This window comes from Petaurus breviceps, unplaced genomic scaffold, assembly GCF_028583685.1.
Source record: "Petaurus breviceps papuanus isolate PSGF00001 unplaced genomic scaffold, PetGlider_PUasm1.0 37, whole genome shotgun sequence".
In the NCBI taxonomy this organism is placed as follows: Eukaryota; Metazoa; Chordata; class Mammalia; order Diprotodontia; family Petauridae; genus Petaurus; species Petaurus breviceps.
The window spans coordinates 23,341,256-23,366,761 of record NW_027186296.1 but is presented as its reverse complement, the minus strand read 5'-3'; the positions used below and the strand labels follow the sequence as shown (position 1 = coordinate 23,366,761).

At 36.1% G+C, this 25,506-nt stretch overlaps 1 protein-coding gene across 1 annotated transcript in view; it reads right to left on the bottom strand.

Annotated features, from left to right (window-relative positions):
* Positions 1-25,506, bottom strand: part of LOC138169642 (protein unc-13 homolog C-like) — a 200,670-nt gene that overhangs the window by 131,162 nt on the left and 44,002 nt on the right. Inside the window, exon 2 of the mRNA XM_069099295.1 lies at positions 20,975-24,210. Coding sequence (XP_068955396.1) covers positions 20,975-23,966 — 2,992 coding nt within the window. The 5' untranslated portion in view covers positions 23,967-24,210. The remainder of the gene's footprint in view (positions 1-20,974; positions 24,211-25,506) is intronic.

Sequence of the window (25,506 nt, the reverse complement as noted above, 5' to 3'; positions counted from 1 at the left end):
AAGTGCTTGGCAAACATTTTTATTGTTGTTTTTAGTCACTTTCAGTCACATCTGACTCTTCCTGACCCCATTTGGGGTTTTCTTGGCAAAGATACTGGAGTAGTTTGCCATTTCCTTCTCCAACTAATTTTACAGATGAAGAAACTGAGGCAAACAGGATTAAGTAACTTTCCCAGAGTCAAACAACTACCAAGTGTCTGAAGCCAGATGTGAACTGAGAAAGAGGAGTAAGCATTTTTGTTGTTGTTTGTTTTTCAGTCATTTTCAGTCATATCTAACTCTTCATTACCCCATTTGGAGTTTTCTTGGTTAAGATACTAAGTGGTTTGCCATTTCCTTCTCCAGCTCAATTGACAGATAAGGAAACTGAGGCAAACAGGGTTAAGTGATTTACCAGGATCTCACAGATAGTAAATGTCTGGGGGCAGAATTTGAACTCAGCAAGATGAGTCTTCCTGATTCTAGGCCTGGTGCTCTACCCACTATACCACCTACCTGCCCTTGGCAAATGCTATGCATTTAATGAATGTTTTTCTATGACACTCCATTCTGAATCCCTTTCCATTCTACATCAATGATTATAACAGGAATTTTAACCTGTCACTGTAAATTAAGAGAATCACATCATCCTTTATTATTCCTATTGTTCAAAGCAGCATATGCTATCTTCTACTGACACCAAAGTAAGCTAGAATATTACCCATGGTATCTATTCTCAGTAAATTATGTTGCCTTATAATAAATAATGTTGGATTGGTAAGGAGATCATCTTATCAATGATTCCCCCAGTAAGAGAATATATAAGGTCTTAATATTTGCACCTTGAAAATAGTATGAAACTGGGAGAGAATGCTCTAGGTTAGTGGAAGGAATGTTTCTTTACCACTGTTCATGATCTTAACATTTTAGTAAATACTTTTAATTTGAGCTAATGGTGTCAACTAGCTAGCTAGCAAATGAAAGTAAATCCATTGATGGGGTCTCAAGAGCTATAGTTTTATCAGTGAGTATCCAAAGACTGCTTTGAATGTAGGAAAACTATTCCCCCAGAGTACAACCTGTGAGTGTGGGGGTGGAGGAGATATAGTAGTACCCCAGAATCTACAATAATTATGAATAGTCTGGTCTTAAGGATAAAAAGTAAACCCAGGATTTTGGAGAGTAAAAATCTCAGCTCCTATAACATATATGACCTTGGATAAGTCACTGACTTTTCCCCATTTTATCCATCTATGAAATGGAAATACCAATGTTATGTCTCAGCCCTCGTGAGTTCCCTTTTAAAAGAAAATAGATTGAATTACCTCTAAGGGACCTTTTAGCTCTGAAATTGGTAACTATACATGTTATATTTCAATGAAATTCTTTTTACACCATCCTCCAACATATATACCAAGAATTTATACATCCAAATGATTATTTTTCCTTTAATGAAGGCTAATTCACTAATTCCAGCAATTATATGCTAGTTCAAATTCTTATAAGGATCCTTTTTGGGGAATCCTACAGAAACTGGGACTTGTTGTTTTGAATATCCACAAAGATGGGAAATCAACCTTGAAGTTGGATTAAATTTCTTTTTTCAAAATAGTCAAAATTTATTTAGAATAAAAAAGCAACATGAAAAGTCTGCTTTAGATATGAATGGTCTCTGATGTGACTTCCCAATGTGCATTCCCCATACCTATATTATTAACTTGAGGAATCAAACTTTTAAAATTACTTCATATTATATTCTCTTATCATACAGATTCTGTGGCTATTAGTCTAACAACCATTTCTTATTATTCCCATACATAGACTTCTTTGCTTAGTATGTGATTTTCCTGAAGCATAAAACTAACCATATCACTCTCCTTCTCAGACAACTCCAGTGATTCCCTCTTGTCTCTGGGCCATACAAAATACAGTCTCCACTTTATAGTTTGACTCTAATCTACCTTTGGAGAATCTTTTCTTGTGTCTCCTCTTCACAAACTTCATGTTACAGTTAAATTGTCCTACCTGCCACTCTTCAAACTCAGTATTTAACCTTCTATGCACTGTGTCTAGAACACACTTATTTCTCACATCTACTTCTTAACCAAATCAATCATCAAACATTAGCTCAGCATCTACCATGCACCAAACAATGTAAGGCTCCCAAGTTGTTGTTTTTTTTTCCAGGCTCTGTTCATGTGGCTACTTCCATTGTGAAGCCTTTTCTATTCCCCCAGTTGTTAGTACTTTCTCCTTGAATATTCAAGTATATAAGCTGATCTGTTTATATTCTATATTTGTACATTTTTTCTTCACCCCATGAGAATGCATGCTTGAGGAACAGGGACTTCTTATTTTGTCTTATTATCCCCATCACCTAGGCCAGTGCATTCCCCATAGATAGAGCTTAAATGCTTATTCAATGGGATATAAAATCCATTAGAGGAGAAAAGACACTTGAAATATAGTTTGTAGGTACATTCACCAGAGGATGTCCCTAATAACAACAAGGACAGACTGGCCTCCTGTATACTTTGTTTTATCACAATTTAACACAGAAATATTATCATGCTTCCTCTTGTTCACCCACACTAGTGCATTGCTTAACAAGGACCTTCTGGTATACATGTAAAGAGAATGGTTGTAACAAATTTTTGTTTGGTTGGATTAAATATGGTTTCCCTTAAAATGAATAAATGCATATATATAATGAATAAAAAATATAGAAAGACAAATGAACTGATTTAGAGTGAATTAAGTAGACTCAAGAAAACACTATTCACAATATGACTACAATAATGGAAATGAAAGAGTAGTTGTTAGAGAAATAATTCAAAAGTGAGATTTGCAAAACCGCAAATAACAAGCACAACTCCCAAGAAAACATATCTATCCCTACCATTTACAGAGTCAGAAGACCACAATTGTGGAACAATACATATATTTTCAGGGTTAGGTTTTTTGTTTGTTTTCCTGAATGTTTCTATCTTGTACTTCTATTGTTTAAAAAAAATCTCTGTTATCTGAGATAACTCTGTGGGAGGAGGTGAAAGTTTATAGGAGACACTTAGATAGTATAAAACCAGAAGATTTCAATCAAAATACTTTTAAATAAATGAATTGTGTTTTAAATAATTCACAAAACACTTGAACTCCTTTCCAGTTTGCCCCAGTCTGTCACTTTTTTTTATCTTCACCCTGAAACTTCTTGATAGAAAAGACACGGCAGTGTTTTCTATAGGGATGTGAACAGATGACTGGACAGCTCTAGAAATAAAATTTAAAATACAGAACATTGGTCAACTTTTAATGTTAACTATATTCCTCTGTATGACCTACAAAGTCAGCTAAGAAACTATTTTTACTGCTCTCTAAGTCCCAGTTATAGGCATCTAAGAGCTACACACTATGCATTTGAGTTCCATGCTCTAATATGTTGCTTTCTTTATTTGTGTTTCAAGGCAGGACTAGAGCATAACATAACAGATCGCCCTGGGATTGCCCTAGATTCACAATGGTCTTTTTGTCAGGAGACTTAGACAGATTCTGTTTCAGTTAGACTAGAAATAGTTAGACCAGAAAAGAATGGGGGTGGGATGGGATGGGATGGGAACAACGTTTTACATGACAGTTTTCTTGAAGTACTTGCAGGCCTGGCATATGAATGAGAAGTGAAACTTCTATTTTCCTTCCCCCTTCCAGGCAAAAGTAGGACCGATGAGAAGTTACAGAGAGACAGATTCTGGTTCAATGTAAGAAAAGGCTACTTATGATTAGACTGTTATGAAGTGGGATGGGTTACCTAGGTAAGTAGAAAGTTCTCCATTACTAGAGATCTTTTTTTCCTTCCCCCCACCTCCACCCTACTCTAGAGATGGTTACCATCAGAGACAAATGTGTGCATGTGTGTATGTATCTTTACTGGGACAATTCCGCAACATCTCACATAGTTAATCATTTATATGAATGAATTAAATCTCTGGTCTTTTCATCAGTCCCATGGGGAATGATGGTATTTCCCCCATAATCGTAGACATTTTCATTATACTATCAAGTGCCTTATTCTCAAACTTATTTAACCCTGCACAAAATTTGATAGTAATTTTTTGTTCTTAAGTAATGGTCACTCGTTTTCTTTTTTTTTTTTAAAGCAATTGGGGTTAAGTAACTTGCTCAAGGTATAATGGCCAGGTGTTTCTGGGTGGGTGCTAAGTGTCTGAGCCCGGATTTGATCCCCAGGTCATCCCAACACTGGGGCCGATGCTCTTACTCTCTGTGCTACCTTGCTGCCCCTAAGAGTTGTTCTTTTATTTTTTTTAATTTTTAATTTTTTTTTTTTTGCTTTTTGGAGGGCAACTGGGGTTAAATAACTTGCCCAAGGTCACACAGCTAGTTGTGTGTGTGTGTGTGTGTGTGTGTGTGTGTGTGTTAAGTGTCTGAGGCCAGATCTGAACTCAGGTCCTCCTGACTCCAGGGCTGGAACTCTACTCACTGTGCTACCTAGCTACCCCCACTCATTTTCATGCTAACAGGAAATAATATGATCTGATATTGACTCTAATGTCTACTAACAACTGTCCAGCTGACCTTGAAGTTTCTGCTACCATAAATTGAAATGTCACAACACATTCTTGGTTTGATTACTACTACTCTCACTACCACTGCTATTACCACTACCCTTGCCTTCTTGTGTTAAAATGCCACACAATATATTTGTTCACATTGTTTTATAACTGGCTTCAAACTCTTCAGAAGAAAAAAAAAGAGTGAACTAAAAGCATTGCATTTAATCTGGATTTCCTAAAATCACTTTGTCTTTCTGTTGTTAACATTAATGGATGTGATAAATAAATATAATACACACATACATGTATTATGCATTATAGCAGGTATACATACACATATATATATAAAACATGTTTATGAAAATTCAGAAACTATTTAATTGTTTTAAATCCAGACATATGAAAGTGCAAACATAAAATAGACACAATCATTCTAATAACTTTATGGTTAGAAAGGATCTTCAAGCTAATTTATTCCATATGAGTAAAATGAGGACCAAATCCTAAATTTACTTGCCTCAACTTACACAGAGAATTAGTGACAGAGCAGGAACTGAAGCACATTCTAACTTCCAGAGTTAGTACTGTTCCAAGTGGGGATTTTTTTTTTAATTTGCAAAGAGATTTGCCATAGGATTTATAGCATGAGCAATTAGAACTTTTAAGATATATTTATGCACCAAAAAAGAATATTCACATCCAATAATATGAACACATTCATCTTACATCAATGCATAGATTTATGGCTTTTTATCCTAATCCTCTCAAGCTTTTACATAATATAATCTGTCCTTATTTGCTATTATGTTAAAAAAGTAGTAGATTCTTCTTAGGATGATTTTGACCTTTCGATTCTAGAAAAATATTACTGTTAAATAGTTGTCTTTAGTTAAGTGTAATGTTTGCCATTTCTTTATAGGTTAAGGTCTACAGATCTAAAGTTTCAAAAGCCATTATTTTCTCCTAAACATTACTGCTGGATTTCAATGAGGTCAGTGATGTAGGCTAGCCTCCTACTATGAAAATATAGGTTTCTTAGAGTTAGTTATGTAAGTCAAAGGGAATATAACATTTTTTCTACTAAATTGTGACTTTTTTCCTATCAAAACAGAACTCATTAAGGACTGAAAAAAAATACTTGTGATCACTCTTATTAAGATATCTACTCTGAAACAAAATTTAAGAGACACTATTGCCTGGGCTTATTAATCTTTACTTGTTCTTAAACACTATTAATGAAATACTGATTCCTTCTACAGTCATAAGTAAAATTCACCTTTTGTACTCATTCTGAGCATTTCTGGGTTTGTCCGGTGTCTATTATTACCTGTAAGAATCCTACTAATGAGGTTAGGAGAAACTTCCATTTATGCTAAAGATTGGGAACCACTCAAAACCTCTGATGCTTTTCTGCTTATTTCTTTGTTGATGTCCCAAGTCCATAAATGATTAGGCTATGATTTAAAATAAAATTATAGAGTTGATCTTTAATAGCTACAGGTTATATTTTATCTCTTGTTACATTCTCAACTATCCTTTGGCTTAGCCAAAATAATTCCTCATATGATTTTAGCTATCTTCTCTTCAGATGTCTAACTTCCTTTTCTACCTGGTTTGGTAGAAAAACTAAACAATAAATTTAATAAGCACATTGGGCATATGTATATCAGGAGTGTACATACACCTTTGATTATGTTGCACCAATCAGAAGGGGGTTTCACAGCTGGTTGCCAACTTCTCAAATTCAGCCTTTTAAAACTTGAGCTTATGCTGTCAGATTAATTTATTTTTACATGAAACTAGTCACTTTGGCAGTAACCTCAAACAAGATCAGTTACTTTTCATTTTAAAGAGACCATACTTATTTTCTTAGAATGCAACATTTTAAAATAGCTTGAATGAAACCCAACAAACAGAAATATAAAGGAGTTTCAGAGCAGTCTACTTACTGTTTTATGATTAGTTGTAAGATAACTAAAATTACTTTTTTTAAATATGTCGCCCAACAATTTCTTTTTCAGACTTCTCAGAACCCCATTCCACATACAATGAAAGATTGGGTTCTCAGGATTCTCAGGATTCTCTAGGTGTAAGGTCAAGGATATACCAGTATAGCTTTAAGCAGCCAGCAGCTGCCTTAGGAGATATCCACTCATTGAACAGTCTGGACTCACTTAAAGATCTTTCTACCACTCAAAATGAAAGTTTACAGCTGTTTCAGTTGAGTCCTTGCTAAGCCAAAATGTATAGTAACTTTCCTATGGTCATTTTGATTCATAAAATGCCCACTTTCTCTAAGAACATATGACCAATTTAGGATCAAAGAATATTAAAAGTTGAAGGCAAACTTAGAGGTCTAATCCAACTCTTGCTCAAGACTAAATTAAGATATTCTAGAATCTGAAGCTCTGTCAAGTTTAAAAGACCCTATTATTAAAACATGAGCATTTAAAAGATTATTATAAATGATGATGAAAATAAATCATAAAATTTTCTATTCATATAGATCAGGACATGGGTTAGAATGTGATTTAAAATCATCAAAAACACAGATTTTTTTCAGTGAGCCTATTTGTATGGAAAATACCTATAAATGAGAACATCTTTTGGATTTCAAATAGCCTGCATAAAAAGTCTTCATGTACAACCAAACAAAAAAAGATTTGCACACTCCAGTTTTTACCAAATGGAATTAATATGCCTCGCACTTTGTGTATTGTTTATAAGATATAACATTTAAAGTACTTTTTCATTTTTTTTGAGAGTGGCAAGCATTGATATCAATTACTTAAAATTTACAAAGTCTGTCACTTTCCATCCACACACAACCTATCCTGAAAACTTTTCTTACCCCACAGTTGCCTCCCACATTTTGTCTTGGACCTTCTACCGATTTGAAAATTGCCTTCCTCTTGGGTAGTTGTTACCCAGAGACTCCCAAAGAGATTTTGGAAAATCAACTGAATTTTAATTGTGGATGCAACTTGGTATCGTCCCTGGTGGCCTCAGTATGTTTTTACATTTTGTAGTTAATTATATAAAACTCGAAGTTTAAGGAGTTTTATTTTTATTTCTTGGCCCAAAACTGTAACTTATTTTGCTTGTGCATATATCTGGCACTGCCCCCCCCCCACGCATTCCTGGAGTCCCTTCCACAGCATACCAGAAATAATGATAGCTAGCATTTGGTATTTTAAGCTTTGCAAAGTGCTTCATATGTTGTGTTACTTGACCCTCACAACAATCATGTAAGGTAGATGATATTATTATTCCAAATTTATATATAAGGAAACCAAGACTGAAAAAATGTTAAATAAATTTCCCAGGGTCATATAGGTAATAAGTATTTAGTATTCCTGAATTCAAATTCAGTGTTTTACCTTTATAACACATAACTACTTAAGAAAGATCATACGTGGGTGGCTAGGTGGCGCAGTGAGTAGAGGACTAGCCCTGGAGACAGATGGACCTGAGTTCAAATCTGACCTCAGACACTTAACACTGTGGCTTTGGGTAAGTCATTTAACCCAAATTACCCTCCAAAAAAAGGTCATACAGCATTTTCTTTGGATACTTTCTTCCAGTGACAGAGAATTCATATCAAAGGCCACCAATTCTGTTGCTAGGTCTCAACTTTTAGAAAGTTCTTCCTTATATTTAATCAAAATCTACTTCCCTTTATCTTCTAACTTTGATTCTAGTTGGCCTATCTGGTATAATGCAGAACTCTACTCACTGTTCCTAATGAAACTCTTCAAATATTTGAAAATTATTATCATGACTCCTTTTAGATTTATATGCAGAAACAGCTATGGCATAGTGGATTTGGAATCTGAGAATCTGAGTTTAAATTCTGGCTGTTCTAAATATGCAGTGAATTTGGGTAAGTGAAAGAAACACTCTGAGTCTCAATTTATACTTTCAAAAACTAGGAGTCTTTGGAAAACTAAGGGATTTGATAGTCTTTCGGATCCATTCCAGCTCTAATTCTTATCATCACAATTCCATTATTTTCTTCAACTATTCTTCTTATTATATAGTTGCCAGATCCAAATGCCCTATTCTGTTTTGTCAAAGTATCTAAACAATAGCACTACAAATGAACAATATTTTCTAGATATAGTTTGACCATCAAATCACACTCTTATTCTCCTTGTTCCAGACATAATATTGTTATTATGACCTAAAATTATGTTAGTATCCTGAGCTGTCAAATGTATTTTTGGCCCAGATTAAGCTTTTGGATCAGTTGAAATTCCACAGTTCTTTTTGTTAAGAGAATTTTTATCCATTTTGTTTTATACTGCCTAGATTTCCCTGGACCCTTAACCTCTTCCCTTCCAGACAGCAGTCCCTTATAAAAAAGAATTTTTTAAAAGAAGAGAAAAAGAAGGCAGAGAAACAAATGTTCAGCAAAACTAATTAATACATAGGGGAAAAATATCTGGCAGTTGAGGTAATGTTCCAACCAAATCCACTTCTATCTCCGTAAAAGCATTAAAGGCGACAACATTATCTTCTCATCACTTTTTTGGAGCTGATTCTTTGCATGGTTATTCTGTGTGGGTTTGAAATCTTCATTTTTCCATTGTTAATCTTTCCATCTGCATTGTTATAGTCATTGTGTGTTTTCCCAGCTGTTTATTTTGCATCAGTTCATGTTAAGTCTTTCCATGTGTTTCTGTATTCATCATATTCACCATTTTTTGAAGTAATAATCTACTACGTTCATGTACCACAATTTGTTTTTCCAATCCTCAATTACTGATAACTATTTTTCCCCAAATCCTTGCTACCACAAAAAGTGCTGCTGCAAATATTTTGGTATATCAAAAGTCTTTCTTTCTTTTGAATGAACTCCTTGGGGAATATACCTAGCAGTGGTATCTCTAGGTCAAAGGGTATGGACATTTTAGTTACTTCATTTACATAATATAAAATTGCTTTCCCAAAATGATTACTAATGCACACCTCCACCAACAATGCATTGGTGTGCCTTTCTTTCTACAAACCCCTCAATATTATCCCCAAACTTCTTACACGAGCTGCTACCAAATAAGGACTCCCCTATACCATTAACAAAACATTGGATTTTTGAATGTAAAGGCAAGACTTTCCATGTACTCATGCTAATTTTCTTCTGTTTAGTTTTAGTTCAATAGTACTATGTAAATAAAATTAGTTTTGATTCTTGATTCTCACAACTAACATGGTTTTGTTTCACTTGTAAATCTGATGACCAGCATCCTTGAGAAAAGCTACAAGTCTTTTCAAGTTTATCCTGACTCTTTTCTGAATCCCATTTCTACCATTCACTGCATTCTTACAGAAAATTATATCTTTCTTAGCTCAATACTCAGAATAATTAGGCACACATGAATGTTCTATTAAAGCATTTTATGATACATTTGAACATCAATTGTAAATTATTTTCAGTCTATATTAATTTGTATTATTCAATTCTTTCTTCCTTTCCATTGGCATCCCCAGAAAAAGAATGAATGTTACAAAATCTCCATCTGCTCTGGACACCAAAAACTTTTATTTGTATATGACTATGAACATCTTATTTATATGATATATTTTTACTTATTGTTTATACTCTATCTGAAAGTTCTCTAATTCCTTTTTTTTAGTAAGTTCCATGTGGAGAGGACCACCTATATAATTCTCTTTAAACCATTCCTAGAATAGTACCACATTCAAACAGGATCTTAGTGAATTTTATCTCTATGCCATCTGTCTCTTCTTGGGGTCTCATTGTAAACTTTAATAGTCTATGATTCTATGATGCTGAAGACAAAAGATGAAGACTGAAAGACATCAGTCATCTTTGAAACTACAGATGATAAAATGCTGCCCACTGAATACATATTCTTCAATCAAGTAAGTCCCTGAAAGGAAATATTAATTGAGTGTTTATTGTTTCTCTAGCTCTCTCCTAGAAGCTGTGGGAAATACAAAAATAGTCAATAGCATGATGCCTGTACTGAAGAGCATATAGCCTGCCTTATAAGACAAAACTTAGCTCACATTAAAAAAAAATCCAAGCAATTAAATGCAAACTTGGGCAGTGCTGACTTTAAGTCCCATAATAATTTAAGAGAAAGCAGCAAGATCATTTGCAATGGATTGGGAAAGATGGCAAAAGATAAATGCTAAGGGTTGGAGGGGGTGAGGGAAGTTAGGCACATTCAAACACTACAAGTGAAACTGAATTGATCTAACTATTCTAAAAAAAATAATAATTATACTGTCATTAAAATATACTGAACCTTTGCTTAAGTAATACCATTTCTGGGCAGACACGAGTCCTCAAGGAGATGAAAGTTGGAAAAGTCTCATATGTACGAAAATTACTTGTGGGAAAATATTTTTAGTAGTAAAGTACTAGAAGAAAAATCAATGTCCAAAAACAGCAGGGACCTAGTATCAATGAATATAGATGTTCAATGGAACAGACTAGATAAGAACAAAACAGAATCAATGAAACTTTAGTTGCTGTGTCTTCAGTAAACACAAGAACACCAACTACCAGTATAAAGTTCCATATTCAACAAAAACTGACAGTAAAACTGATAAACTATCTAGCAGAAATTCAGTTTAGATGAACATCTTATACCATCTTCTACAATAAATTCCAAATTGATATGTGACCTACACAGAACAGGTCACATCATAATAAAATTAGAGGAGACTGAAAGAAGGTACCTTGCACAATTGTGTATTAGGAGGGAGAGCTCTTAAATAACAGATTAGTATAATCGATCACAAAATGCAGGATATCATGGATAAAATATAAAGGTTTTTGCATGAACAAAATCAATGCAGTTTGAATTAAAAGAGTTAACTTCAGGGGAGGGGGCAGAAACTTGGTACTTCTGTTCAGTGTCCCCAGTCTCTTCTTTCCTATTTCAAGACATGCTTCAAATCTCCTTTTTATTTATCTTTTATCAGATAGCATAGTATCTGCATGTGGCCTAAAAAACACTAAAGAACAATGTTTGTTTTGTTTTTGCTCAAGGATTGTCAGGATTAGGATTAATAACTAGAAAACTGAGAAGAGAATGGTGGAAACTTCTATAGAAGTTAAAGGCAATTTACAACCTGTACTTGAGAAAATTCCAAGAATGAATCCAAGCATGAATCCAAGTATAGAATTGGGGAAGATATCCCTTTACTTAATGACCGTGTAGGAATGGGATGACCAGAAATACAGATTTCAGATTCTATGACCTTAAGAAAGACCTTATATAGGAGCAATTAGGCTTGGAAAACAATATTTTTTAAAAAGCATTTTTAAGTAAGTCTTTGTTTACTCTGAATGTAGCTGAAATTTTATCAGCTTTCTTTCCCTGCCAGTAGGCCATACACTACACAATTTTCATGCTTGGAGTAAAGTACCTTTTAGGTGCTCCAGGAAATTTACCTCAAATTGTTTTGCTATCAACACTTCCTTATGCCCCTGAAGCCATAGTTCTTAAAAAGAAAAGTTTCAAAGATTTTTAGTAGAAGTGACAGTCAAGGAAGGTCAACCAAGCCTGTCATGTTTCTATATTATATAAACATTCCTCTAGGTCATTGTATGACCAAATTGTTGGAACAAGTGTCCTCTGGGGTATTTTCCAGACTCCTGAGTAGGTTTCTACTCTTGGGTGAAGAAGAGAGAAAGCTGCAAGGAAAGTGTTTTCTTTTCAGCCATCAAGAATGTGAAAAACAATCATACAAATTAAAGATGAGGTTAGCAATGTCCATACCTTAGAGGATTGAAAGGGGTATAAGCTAGCTTTAAGGAAAGATAAGGCAGTAATAGGAGGAGGATGAATTATGAGGCAGCTAGGTGGTGCAGTGAGTAAGAGTGCAGGCCCTGGAGTCTGAGGACCCAGGATCTGTTCTGGCCTCAGATACTTAACACCTACACAAAATAATCGGCCATGTAACCTTGGGCAAGTTACTTAACCCTGATTGCTTTAAAAAATAGGAGGAGGATGGGAGCTTCCTTATTCTTTCACACCCACCTATTTCATTCATGACCAAGTAGACATGGGGTGAACCTGAGCTTCAAGATCATCATAATCAACTTCTTTGGGCATTCTTTATCTCCTCTGAAAAATAAGAGGGTTTCAATAATTTGTCTAAAGTCACACAAGTACCATGCAACAAAGTTTATATGAGAACCCAAATATTGCCTTCCTAAATTCAAAGGAGGGAATGTTAGCTTGTTATACATAGTACCCCTAGGACTGTAAAAGAATAGTCCCAAGAACGTACTGCATCAAGTAGATGTCTCTATGGTATAACTCCTAGAATCCTTGGTTCCTCCTGAGCTCAGCTGGTGTACCATCTGTACAAAAAGCTTATCTCTGAATCTCCCAAGTTGTCTATGCCTTTACCTGGAAGATTACCCTCTATCTACTCTGTGTGTTTCTTCTTGAATTTACCTATTTGAGAGTATGTTAGTCTCCTTTCCTCCCCTTAGAATATGAGGACAGGGACTGCTTTTGCTTTTGCTTTGTATTCCCACTAATAAGCACAGTGCTTTTGAACATGACAAGTATTTTAAAAATTTTTTCTTGATTGATTAGTACCTTCTTCAACACTGGAATTGCTTTGCAAAAATTTTATATTTATTAATATGTATTCTTGCTATTTCCTGCATAAAAGAATGTAAGCTACTAGATCTGGGGAACAGATTAACTTAAAGCAAGCAATGATACATTCAATTCCAATGCAATGCATACTGTTCATTATACCACAAACTTAAAATAGTTTAAGCAAAATGCCTAGTCTAGTAGGAGTGGGTGGGTGAGGGAACTAATCTATTAGCAATAGAAATTCTTACTCAGAGATATCACAATTTCAGAGGCTTTATGAATAGGGGCTGGAGGCAGAGCTCTGAGTAAGAAGTGGGATACATTCTCCTGCTAGGGAAAAGTCATATGAAAGAAACATTAAACTCCAACTTGAGGAATATCAAAGCCAGATATCAAATTCATCACCCTTCAAGCAACTGTATTACTCTATTTATCAGCATTTAAGAGATCCCTGGCTAGACCATGGTTTAAATCTGGAAAAATTAAGAAATTAATTTTTTACTTCAAAACTTTGATGTGTCTAGAAAACTTAAGGTTTTGCATCATTTACAATTCCTTTTGACATTTGTTTAGTGGGGATAAACAGTGACAGACAGTGTTCTGAATTTTTAATAATCTGTTGCATATCAAAACAGGAAGAAAATGACATCAGTGTAAAACTAGTGAAAATTTGGTGGCCCAAAGCAATGAAAAGGCAGAATTGTGACTTACTTGTGGTATGACATCAATTTTAATGCCATTGCCATGACTTCAGGAAACTACAATTTTGTAAAGAATATGGGGTGTTACTAATCATAAAACAGATATATTCCCAGGTACCCTGGGATACAGATGGATCATTGGCTATGGGACACAGATAAGAGTGGGGCTTCTAGGCAAAGTTGGTGGTCTGATTTGGAGAATCATCCAGAATTGTCCCTTCTACTGCCTTAGTGCAATTCATTAAATTCCCACAATGGTCTCTCTTAGGGAATAAGGCATAAAAGGTCTCAGAGGTCAATTTCTCTGAGAAGGAAATTAAGGCATTGTAGATCACCAAATCTATTAAGGCATTGTCAGTCACCAATATATTCGAATCAACTAGTTTATTATATCATCCCTCACAGAGGAGAAGAAAACAAGTATTATTAAGCATCTATTATGTGTTCAATAGTTTACAAATATTATCTCATTTAATCCTCATAACAATCCTGGGAGGTAAGTACTATTACCATCCTCCTTTTACCATTGAGAAAACTGAGGCAACATGTCAGATGATAAGTATTGGGGCTATACAAATAGTAAGCATCTGAGGCCAAATTTGAACTCAGGTCTTCATCATCACAGATCTACTGCTATACCCACTATACCACCCAGTCCTCACAGATACTGGAACCTTAAGATAATTTAACATTGAACATTTTGATGGATACCCTGGACAGCCATTAGCAGTATGAAGTCTCTAGGCATTTGAGAATACAAGGAGGGGAGGGGAAAGCAACAGTGGAAAGTGGAAAGGAATTCAGTGGAAAGGAAAGGGAATGTTGGTAGGAGAATTTTGCCTATAGCTAGGTCTAACAGTAACATCCACAGGTTGCATGTGCTCTTTGGAAAGGGTTGAATTAGGTAACTTCTACCCTACTTTTTTAACCGTAATATCCTATAAAGTAGTTATAAGTTATGAGGACAAGGGTGGTCCAATTTACCATCCTGAGCCTTGAGGGAAATAAGGCTCCCACCATTCACAGAGGAGCAATCTCTGCTCTATCTCATGTCACTTAATGCATCAACCTGATCCCAGTGTAGGACTAGAAACTAGAGAACATAGAGACATACCAGGTTACCTTTCTAGGATCTCTTCAGTTACTAACATCTTTGCTTAATAGTTTATTTAGAATCATAACACTGTCTAGCACTTAATAGATTGTTGCACACACTTTAAGATCTACTTTTGTCGTAACTTACCAAAATACTTGAAACTAAGCAATTAACTCATTTCTATCATTCTATAATTTCACAGAGATCTATCAGGGAAAACTGTCATAGGTTTTCAATGGCAAGATTCTCAAGTTCCTATTTAGCCTGTGTTGGAAATGAATAAAAGATGTCATAACTGCTTCATGGTGGCCAGAGTAAGAAAATCTGTTGACCCCAAGCCAATGCTTAGGGAGCAGATGTCCATGCCACAAAACACATCATGGCACTTGGCAATTTGTTGGGCTTTCTCAGTGGAGGTGAAGAGCAGGGATCAGATCTAGAAATTGACTCACTACCATTCCTTGGCTAGCTTTTCTCCCAAAGAGCCAAGGCATATTGGCAATGCAAGATGGGGAAGGTTGCCCAGGTGCTGCTGAAAGAGGGCATGTTATTTTGAAAATTGGGCTATTTCAGCCTCTTGAGCCATCGATCTGGTACCCTTTATCAATATGAGAATAGCTTAGAGATATGTGTTGATTTCCTTTAGAATAATTAACTCAACCACTTAAAACAGACTCTAGAGAAAGTTAATCTGCAGCATCTATTTTTTTTTAAAGCAATCGGGGTTAAGTAACTTGCTCAAGGTTACACAGCCAGTTATTTCTGGGTATGGTGTGATGTATATGAGCCTGGATTTGATCCCCAGGTCATCCCAATACTAGAGCCGGTGCTTTTACTTGCTGAGCCACCTGGCCACCCCTAAGCAATTGGGGTTAAGTAACTTGCACAAGGTTATATAGCCAGGTGTTTCTGGGTGGGTGCTAAGTGTCTGAGCCAGGATTCGATCCCCAGGTCATCCCAACACTGGAGCCAGTGCTCTTACTCGCTGTGCTACCTGGCCCCCCCTAATCTGCAGCATCTAGACTCCAAAATGTTAAAGGTAATGCAATTACCTAGTCCAGGGTGAACAAGGCAGATACTCAGGCTAAGAATTTGCTTTGCCTTCTTTAAATTCTGAAAGGATTCAGGTTCTTAACAGCCTATGTCTTAGTGCTTTTCATATAACTTTCTAGTGGGACACGGAAGAAGGAATCAGATAGGCACATGGAAATAAACAGGATGTTTGTTATTATTCCATTAAAGGAAATGCATGCTTTTAAAAAAATCAAATTGTAAATAATCTATTATTAAAAAGTTTAGGTGTGATCAGTTTAATTTTTGCCTCTTTTAATTTTTTTTTAGTACTTGCTAAGATTTTTAAATTTAAAATATTTCCTTGAAAGATAAATTCCTCTTCTTTAAACACATTTTGCCAAGATGAATTGTCTTTTAAAAGTCAGAAATATGAAATTTGTGGTTCTGTCCCCTATCACCTTGCCTACCATTTTTGACAATGCAATCTAATTATCACAGAACCAAGATAAGACATTTCTCCATTTGTCTTTGTATCAAAGTCTAAGTATCTAAAAAAGCAAAAAATGAAAAAAAAAAAACCATTCAATTATTGTACAGGCAACATAACAGTCAGTAACTGAAATTTAAGAATAAAAGATAGAAACTACTATGGAAATAAGATAAACATCCAATCCAACATAAAATAAGTTTCAGGGGGTTTTGACTCCCTTACACTTTCAAGTCAGCCATACATTTGCATAAAAAGTCTCAAAGAAGAAAGCCAATCCATAACAAAAGTTTCTAAAATGTTGTAGGGCCATATCTTTGCACATGGATTTGGAGAATATTGTGTACTTTAAGTATATGAAATGTTTCTGTTAACCTGGGCTCTTAAAAACCATCCATCTGAGAAGGACATAGTGCACAAATCAACTGGAAGGTATGGAGCTGCCAGGAGCATGTCACTGGCCAAAGATAAGTGTCTAATCTAAATATGTTTTATTTAAGATCTGTGAGCGAGTTAAGAGCCAAGAGATCCACCAAAGAGTACAAATACAGAATAGAAAAAAGAGTTGACCTGGAAAGAGATAACATTCTGGGAGCATCATGGTATGTTAAATTCAAGAGAGATAACCACAGATCTGGAATTATGGACTCCACTTCCGTTAGACTCTAGTTAATAGTGGTCCTCCATAGCAACCCATAGCAACTGTTAGAGAAGGAAACTGTACCACACAAGGTCATGGCAGTGATTAGTTGACTAGAGACGTTAGGATCACAGGACCATAAATCTAATAAAAGTTATCATTAATATAGGGCCTTACAGTTTGCAAAACCCTCTATAAATATTTTCTCATTTGATCTACAACAATCCTGGGGGATTGGTGCTATTGTTATCCCTTTTTTACACATGAAGGAACTAAGGGAAACAGAGTTTAATGACTTGTCTAGGATCAGAAAGTCAGGATCTGAGACAGGATTTGAACTCATTTCTTCCTTTTTCTAGGTCTAGCTCTCTCTTAATGATATTTTTTTGGAGGGGGGAAGGCAAGGCAATTGGGGTTAAATGACTAACCCAAGGTCACACAGCTAGTTAAGTGTCAAGTGTCAGAAGTCTAATTTGAACTCAGGTCCTCCTGACTCCAGGGCTAGTGCTCTATCCACTGTGCCACCTAGCTGTCTCCTTTTTTTTCTTTTGTATATGTCACCTCCCACTCAACTATGTTCCATTAGGGCCAAAATTAATTCTTGCCTAAATTTGGTAATCTTTCCTAGAGTCTAGCATAGGGTTAAACACACAATAGTTGTTGAATTTTTTTCCACTTTATCAGAATGAGAAGGGAGTACCTATCGATCCCTAACTTCACACTTTTTTTTTCTAGATTGCACTGACCCAACCCCATCTTCACCTAGGGACCTAGAGCTCTAGGGATTGCTTGCCAGTCGAAGAGGTAAAAGGTAACATGTAGTCCAATCTCCTCATTTTACAGAGGGAGATAATACCCAGAGATTGGAAGTGACTTGTTCACCCTAACCAAACAGAATAAGAAAATTATGAGTGAGTATCTGTTTCCAGGACAGGCAAGGGAGACAAGCATCAGATTCTGAAAGCCTTTTTTTTCCAAGGGCTGAAATCTTTGGACATCATATAGGGAATGGTTTTGTTCAAATAAGGAGCCAAGAGGCAAGAATGGCACTTCCTTGGGTCAGTGGTAAGTAAAGTAAGTTCCTTACAGGCAGAAATCCCAAGAGAGATAACATCTTATGGGAAATGGAGGTGGGGAAAGTGAGAGATCATAGCAAGAGTAAGCTACTAATTAGCCTAGGAGCCCCATACACAGAGTTGCAGCATGGGCAAACAGATTCTAAGAAGACTGAGAATCAACACCAACTAATTTTGGGAAATTGAATCCACAAATCTATAAACTAAGACCTTAGAATCTGATCTAGCATCCAATCCTCAACTGAGTCCCCCAATTCCAGGGATGTGATCTGTAAGACAGCAAGTGAAGAGAAACAGCAGAGTAAGTTAGCATTACCTGGTGAGTGAATATTGTCTTAAAGATGACTTCGAAAGTTTTGGAATGCAAAAGTCAAATACAAGAAACACATAGGGCACACAAGTCAATAAAGACAGTCAGCTTTATTGAAGGAGCTGCTCACAAAATAAAGGAGGTGGTCAAGGAAAATGAACATAGGGTAGCCTGCTGGAGTCTTAGATGGAGTGAGAAGAGTCACTATGGTGCCAGAGTGAATGGGGCATCTTCTGCCAAATCAATAAAGTTCAAAGGCTTTTGTTTTGTTTTGATTTGAAACAATGTTCTTATCTGGGTTTTTCAGGACTAGGCATTAGCAGAAGGAAAGAGGAGTGTGTACCTAAGGACTGGTGCTGATTCATGATAGTGGGTGTGGGGTGGAGAGGGAAGAATCCTGGGAAACTGCCAGCTAACTGATATTCAAGTATCAATCTGTGGGAAAGGGGGTTTGGGGCTCTATTACTATTAATCTTACTATGACAGAATAATTCAACTTCCTTATCATAGATTTTTGAGCTTGCCAGGCATTTATTTTAGCTGGTCAGGACGTCTGCTAGGGTCATTACAGATGAAGATTGCTAAACATTGAAATTTCTACCTTTAATATTTATTTCTGATGTCTTGAATGTTTCCCAGTAGACTTTAACTGGTTTATATGTGTGTTAGCTGTATGTATGTACATATTTTCTAGTTTTAAGGAGAAAAGTAAAAAAAAATTTAAAAGCTTGTCTATTCTCTGCTAGATAAAACTAGAACAGTGAGGGTTCCAAGTCCAGAGCAAAGATGTATTGATTTGAAAAAAGTTGGGGATAGAAGGAAACCAGTCTTTGATCTTAATAATTAAAGGGTAATTTAATGAGATGATTGATGTGTGATATCATAGATCTTATCAGAGAATAGGTGTAAGGGAGAGTAATAAGGAATGGACCTGTGATTTCACTGTTATTAGGAATTCTCAGGGGAGGAACACTTCCTGCATCACATTCTTTGCAAGTCCTACAAAGAGAAACAGTGCACAGAGGAAGACTAAATGACTTGACCAGAATCATAAGACCAATGTGTATCAGATGGGATTTAAACCTAAATTTTCTTGGCTTCAAAATCAGTGATCTAGCCATTCTACCATACTGCCTTTATGCTGATTAACTTATTTCTGTTGCTATTTTTTAAATCTAGTCAAGCAGAGCACAGAGCACCCTGACACAGTTCAACCATGTTAATGACTGAATGGGATCAGTCATGAAGCAAATTCACCCAAGTGTTCAGTGATCTGGCTGAATCAACCAGAAAATGATAAAAAAAAAAAAAAGGAAAAAAAAACCTGTAGCTCCAGTAAAAGAAAAAAGGCCTCTTTGCCAGCTATAGTAATCTAATAATTTTATTAATTACCTTCTAATTTCTTGACAATAAAATTTTATTTGATAAATCCATTCCCATATACATACATTTAAGTGAAGCAAATATCTTCATTTGGTTATTAGAGATGATAACAATGACTAATAAATGCTCATTAGTCAGTAGGGAAAAAAAGCAATATTAATGCATTTTTTAAAAAGCTAAAATCTTGGATAACCTCACCAAAAAAACCCAAACAAACAACTGGGACATGTCAGTAAGGTAAATCATTGAGATAATAGTGGGAGACCTGTCAGGAGGGTGAATCATGGAGGTCAAGATAAATTGAGGTAAAATGTATATGAAAGGCCACAATTCAGAAAGTTGGATCATTAAAAATGTCTTTGTGTTAAGATGACTTGACTTTTCCCACCAAAAAAAAAAAGGAAACAAAATCAAATCACCTCCTTAAACTATACTTAAAATCACCCTTATGGAAGCCAAGGCCATGAACTCCTCCAGAAGCCCTGAACACTCCCCTATGCTTAGCACAGTTCCTGAAATATAGCAAGTACTATATAAATTCTTACTGCTTTCCCTTCCCTTCCTTTACCAATAGGCCACCTACCTACATGTACTACTCATGAAATGTGCTTAGAATTTCCTGCTGTTTGGGGGATTATTTTCTTTTCCCCCACATTCTAAGTCTACGTTGCCTTCAACTAGGCTGCTGATTTGGCACCAGCCGCTCCCTTCTTTCTAGCTTGATGAGCACAGTACAGCGAAGGAATATACTTTAGAGATCCATTTTGGGACAAGGAAATGATATCTATAATTTCACTCATTCCTTTATGCCTGGGACAAACATCATTCTCTCACAACACATAGCAAGAGAATTAAGATGTTATTTTAACTTAGTAGGCTATATTTAAAGTATGTTATGGTTTTAACTTTTTATGCTTAAATTTTTTAGACCTCAATTTTAGCCCCTGCCCCCCCCCCACCTTTAGAGGAGACAGCATGAGTAAAAGATAATCCCACCTGGATGAAGCAGGTCTATACAACAAAGTTAAATTATTTCTCCACAAAATAAATATAGAATATAGCTACAACAAATTACTATTTTGCATCATAGAAACATTACGCTTATAATGTAGTATTTAAATTTGAGTACCTCCAGCTAGAATCTTCTCCTCCAGCTCTGCCATTTGTTTCCTGTATGCCCGTAAGGCAGCTTCTTTAAAGGAGGGACGAATCCTCTTGGGTTTTGGTACTTCTGGAGGCTTTTCAGGGACATTCTGGTTTTCATCTTCCTTTACTTCCATTTCAGATATTGTTCCATTTAAATGTTCCACTCCCTCTTCACTCATCAAGTCATCCACTTGCCCATCATACCCTTCATCTTGTGGTGTTTCATAAGGTGTTTCATATGAAGGGTGTTCATATTCCTGGACATTGTCATCCATTTCAGGAATGCTAGTCCTATTTTCTAGTTTAGCAAGAACTTGCTCCATGACTTCTACATAGTCTGTTTCATGTTCAAGTCCAGGTTCACTGTAGTCTTCCTCATCTTCTGCTTTGTAGTAATATGGTTCAGTGTAGACATCAGAATCAAGGGTGGTACTTGACTCATTTGCAGTAGACTGGGATAAAGTTCTAAATCGCCCCATTAAGGATGACCCACTGTCCTCATATCCACTTAAGCTCTGAGTGCTTTTATTCCACACAACTTCCAAAGCCGATTTAGCTCGCTGAAGGGTAGACCCAAACTTTGGAAAGCTAAATGTCTTGTCAGAAAGATCTATGCTCAATCTGCTATGCCAAGACTTGGGTGCAGCATCCTCTGAGGCATCACTTGGTAACTCACTCTGACTCCGATACAGCATTGGCAGTTGATTTTGATTTTGGTAAAGTTCATTAGAATTAGCTTCTGGATAAGTATCATATGGACCAACCCACTGGCCTTGTGTTTCATTATCCAACCCTGGACATGGGGAAGAATTGTCATCTAAGGTAAAATCATAGCTTTCTGAATCATCTGGAAGGTCACTGTGGCACTTTCCTAGGTCATCAAGATCTTTGTTGTCACCATCCAGCTGTGGGTCTGACAGGCTGTTGGTATCATAGTCAAAACCTTCCTGTGTGGATGAATCAAGGCCCAAATCTGCACCTTGTTCTGACTGATTCCACTCTTTCCATGGTGAGAGATCATCTCGTAAAGAAAGCTGGGAATCACTGTAATTGCTTCTGTCTCCAGATACACAAACTACTCCATTACTGACACCACTGTCCACTGTTTCAGTGTTCTCTATTTCATTGGGAACTTGGTCATTTTGAATACTCCTGTTAAAGTTTTGGTCCTGGGCACTGCTATACCAGTTGGATGTGCCATCCTGTCTCCTCTGCCAAAGTTCTCTGTCTGAAGAAGATAAGAGAGAACTTCCATTCGTTCTGGTAAAATATTGATTCTCTGAAAAATCCTCTGAATAAGATTGACATAGTTTGGAAAAATCAGATTCAGAACGGCTCAGTTTGGGTGTGAGAAAATCACTTTGTGAATGCCAGAGGGGAGCCATGTCAGCATAATAAGCCTTGGATTCCTTCTCCAAGTTATCAGATTCCGGGAAATGTGGAGCTTGTTCATCGTAGTCTGATTTATTGGAAAATTTGCTGCTGTCAGCAGTTTTATTCCTACTTCTAGCATTATGAGATTTTGCACTTGACTTTGGACCACTTGCTTTGGTTTGAAACTCTGACTTTGATATCATAGCATAACTGTTTTTATTATGATCAGAATCCAGATCTTTATCACTATCATCTGGTGACTGCCAGCTGCTCCTTTTGATTTTGGGCTCCAGAGTAGAGAGCTTAATGTCCATACTCTCATAGGTTTGGGAGGTTGGCATTCCTCTGTCTTTTCTTTCTCTGATGTCGTGAGTTAGAATATCTGTTGATACCCCAATACCTGTTCCTTTAAGTTTATAAGACTTTTTCAATATGAAATCCCTCTGTTGAGGTGTTTCAAAATATACCAGTATGGGGCGAGGCTTTGCATTTGGACAATCCCTTTGCTGCCCTATTCGTTGAGCAAATTCAATTTTTATAGCATGAGGTGCATCTGAAAACCCCATTTTATCTATGAGAATGCGGTATACAACGTTTTCAACATATTCATATCTTTCTTCGGGCACATTTAAAAATCTCAGACTTGCTTTGCTTCCAGTATGACTTATTTGTTTAATATAATCATGAATGTCTCTGGTTTCCCTTCGAGACTGGACAAAGCCAGTACGTAGCTGTTCTATTTCGCTTTGAACAACCTCAACACTGCTAGAGATCTCATCGATGGAGTGTTTCAGAGCATTGACGTGCCCTCTTAATTCAGAAAGTTCTGTTTCAATCTGGCTTATTCCCTGAAGTTCCTTAAATATCATTTCCATAACATCATGGGTTTGGCTAATGCAGCCTGATGAACTAAACCCAGGTTCGAGGGTGTTTGTTTTCTGGGGACGGACGGTTCTGTCTAATGATTTGCTTCGGAGTCCCCATGTTTTTTTCATTGTGCTCAACTCTGAATCAGAGGAGACAAATTCTTGGCTCTTTTTCCATTTCCTCAATTTGCGCAAGGCTCCCAGTTTCAGGTTATGTAAGGTGCGTTCCCCATCTGAGCTTCCCTCAGAGGGAGCCAGGCTGCTCAAGCTCTTTCTATTACGTCTTACTGGCATTGTGTGTGAGGAGTGCTCCTTGATGTCAATGCTGCCCTTGATCTCACTTAATGATTCTGAGTAGGAGCTCTCAAGAGATGATAGCTCTTGAACCAGATCCTCATTACTGGTGTTCGTCACAAGAATATTCTTTTGCAATCCGTTAGCAATCGCGACACGATAACTGAATGTGGGAGAGAGGGAATACTCTCTATTGACTTCGTCTTCTTCTATGGACAAGTTGCGAGCAGATGAACACTTGGCAATTTTTTTAACAGTGCTTTTCAAAGTGCTAGAAAATTTAGGGGGTTTTGTCTGGCCAGACAAAGGAGTGTCTTGATCTGTTTTGCTAGGGCAATTTTCTTTCTTTTTTGTAGTATTTCCCAATTTCTTTGTAAACATTCCTTTACAAAGCTTATGGAGATAAGATAAAATCAGGCTCTTACAAAGGTCAGACACCATGGAGGGAAATCTACATGTCCCTTCCTGTTTGAAAAAAATGAATGATATACCCAGATGAAAATTTGAAACTCCAACCTAAGCATCACTGTGTTTTTATCAATCACTTGAAGATAGTTGAGATGTTAAGCACTACAAGTTTCTTGTCCTTGGATGAAGAAGGGCAAAGCTCCATTCATGGAAGATATTCAATTATGATGGAAAACCACATCACTCTTTCTCTTCTTTCCATGGCATGATGTAGAGTCTAAAAGGGAAGGGATTTGGTTAAAATGAATATTAAAAATAAAAATTCATTCTACTCTCAATATTTAGGATCACTAGAATCAAGCTGAAACTTAAAGTCTATAGTATGAAGGCTCTCTCTACTCTTATATGAATTTGCATATTTTTGTATTTATATATTTCTATTCATATTGTTTCCCCCAGTAAAGCTTAAGTTCCTTGAGGGCCTTTGTATCCCCATTACCTTACATAATGCCTGGCATATGACAAATACTAAATAAATGATCACTGAATTGAATATTGTGCAAAATACTACTGAAGCACCCGTACCAGTCATATTTTGCCTACATCAATATAAAAATGCGTTAGTAGGTTTTTGGGGGGTTGTTGTTTTTTGTTTTGTTTTTGAGAAATAGTGACTGAATTCGAACAACTTCTTATTTAAAAAAAAAGTTGAAATGAGTTCAACAATTGGTTAGCAATAATCCAGTAGCCAAGTGATTTTTACAAAGTAATTATTTTACAACTATTAATAAAAGTACTTAATAATTCCCCTAACATGGGTTGTATATCAGGACACTGCTAATAAGTACCAATAGAATATTAATAAATGGAAATCATTTGGTCCACGTGTGATGCAAATGGATACAGTTAATCTAATATGGTCATTTTGTCTTTGTTTTTATTTATCATAACCATACCTAATAATATTATGACTTTCTCAGATTTCCCTTCCCTACCAACTTTTTAAATTGAGTCAACACACTTATTAAAAACCTTATATCATGTATAGAGGCACTATTGTCATTTACAAAAGAAAATACAAAGATAAACAAAGTATGATCCATGAAGGTTATTATTTCACTAAATTCATCACAACACATATCAAATTCATAATATAGTCCTGGCCTCAGGGAGCTTACATTCTATTGGACCCAGGTAATATGGAATTATAAAACCTTTCTTCTATTATTTTTAGTCATTTGCTGTCCCATGCTCTGGTTACTTATTTTCTTAAACTACATGAATAGTAAAAGGTTTGTGTTAACTAAGTACATCATCAAAAGTGAGAATATTGTTGTGGAGAAGTTACTGGAGTTGGAGTCTGTAAGACTTGGGTTCAAATCTCATCTCAGACATTTACTAGATATGCAACCTCAGGCAAGTCAATTAAACTCTATGAGCCTGTTTCCTCAACCATAAATGTGGGAGTTGGATCAAATTATTTTTGAAATCCCTTTGATGTGGATACTCAGGTACCCTAAGGCTAAATATTAAGGATTGCTTTTTCAGCACCTTGTGAGGCCTTCCTGAGCCT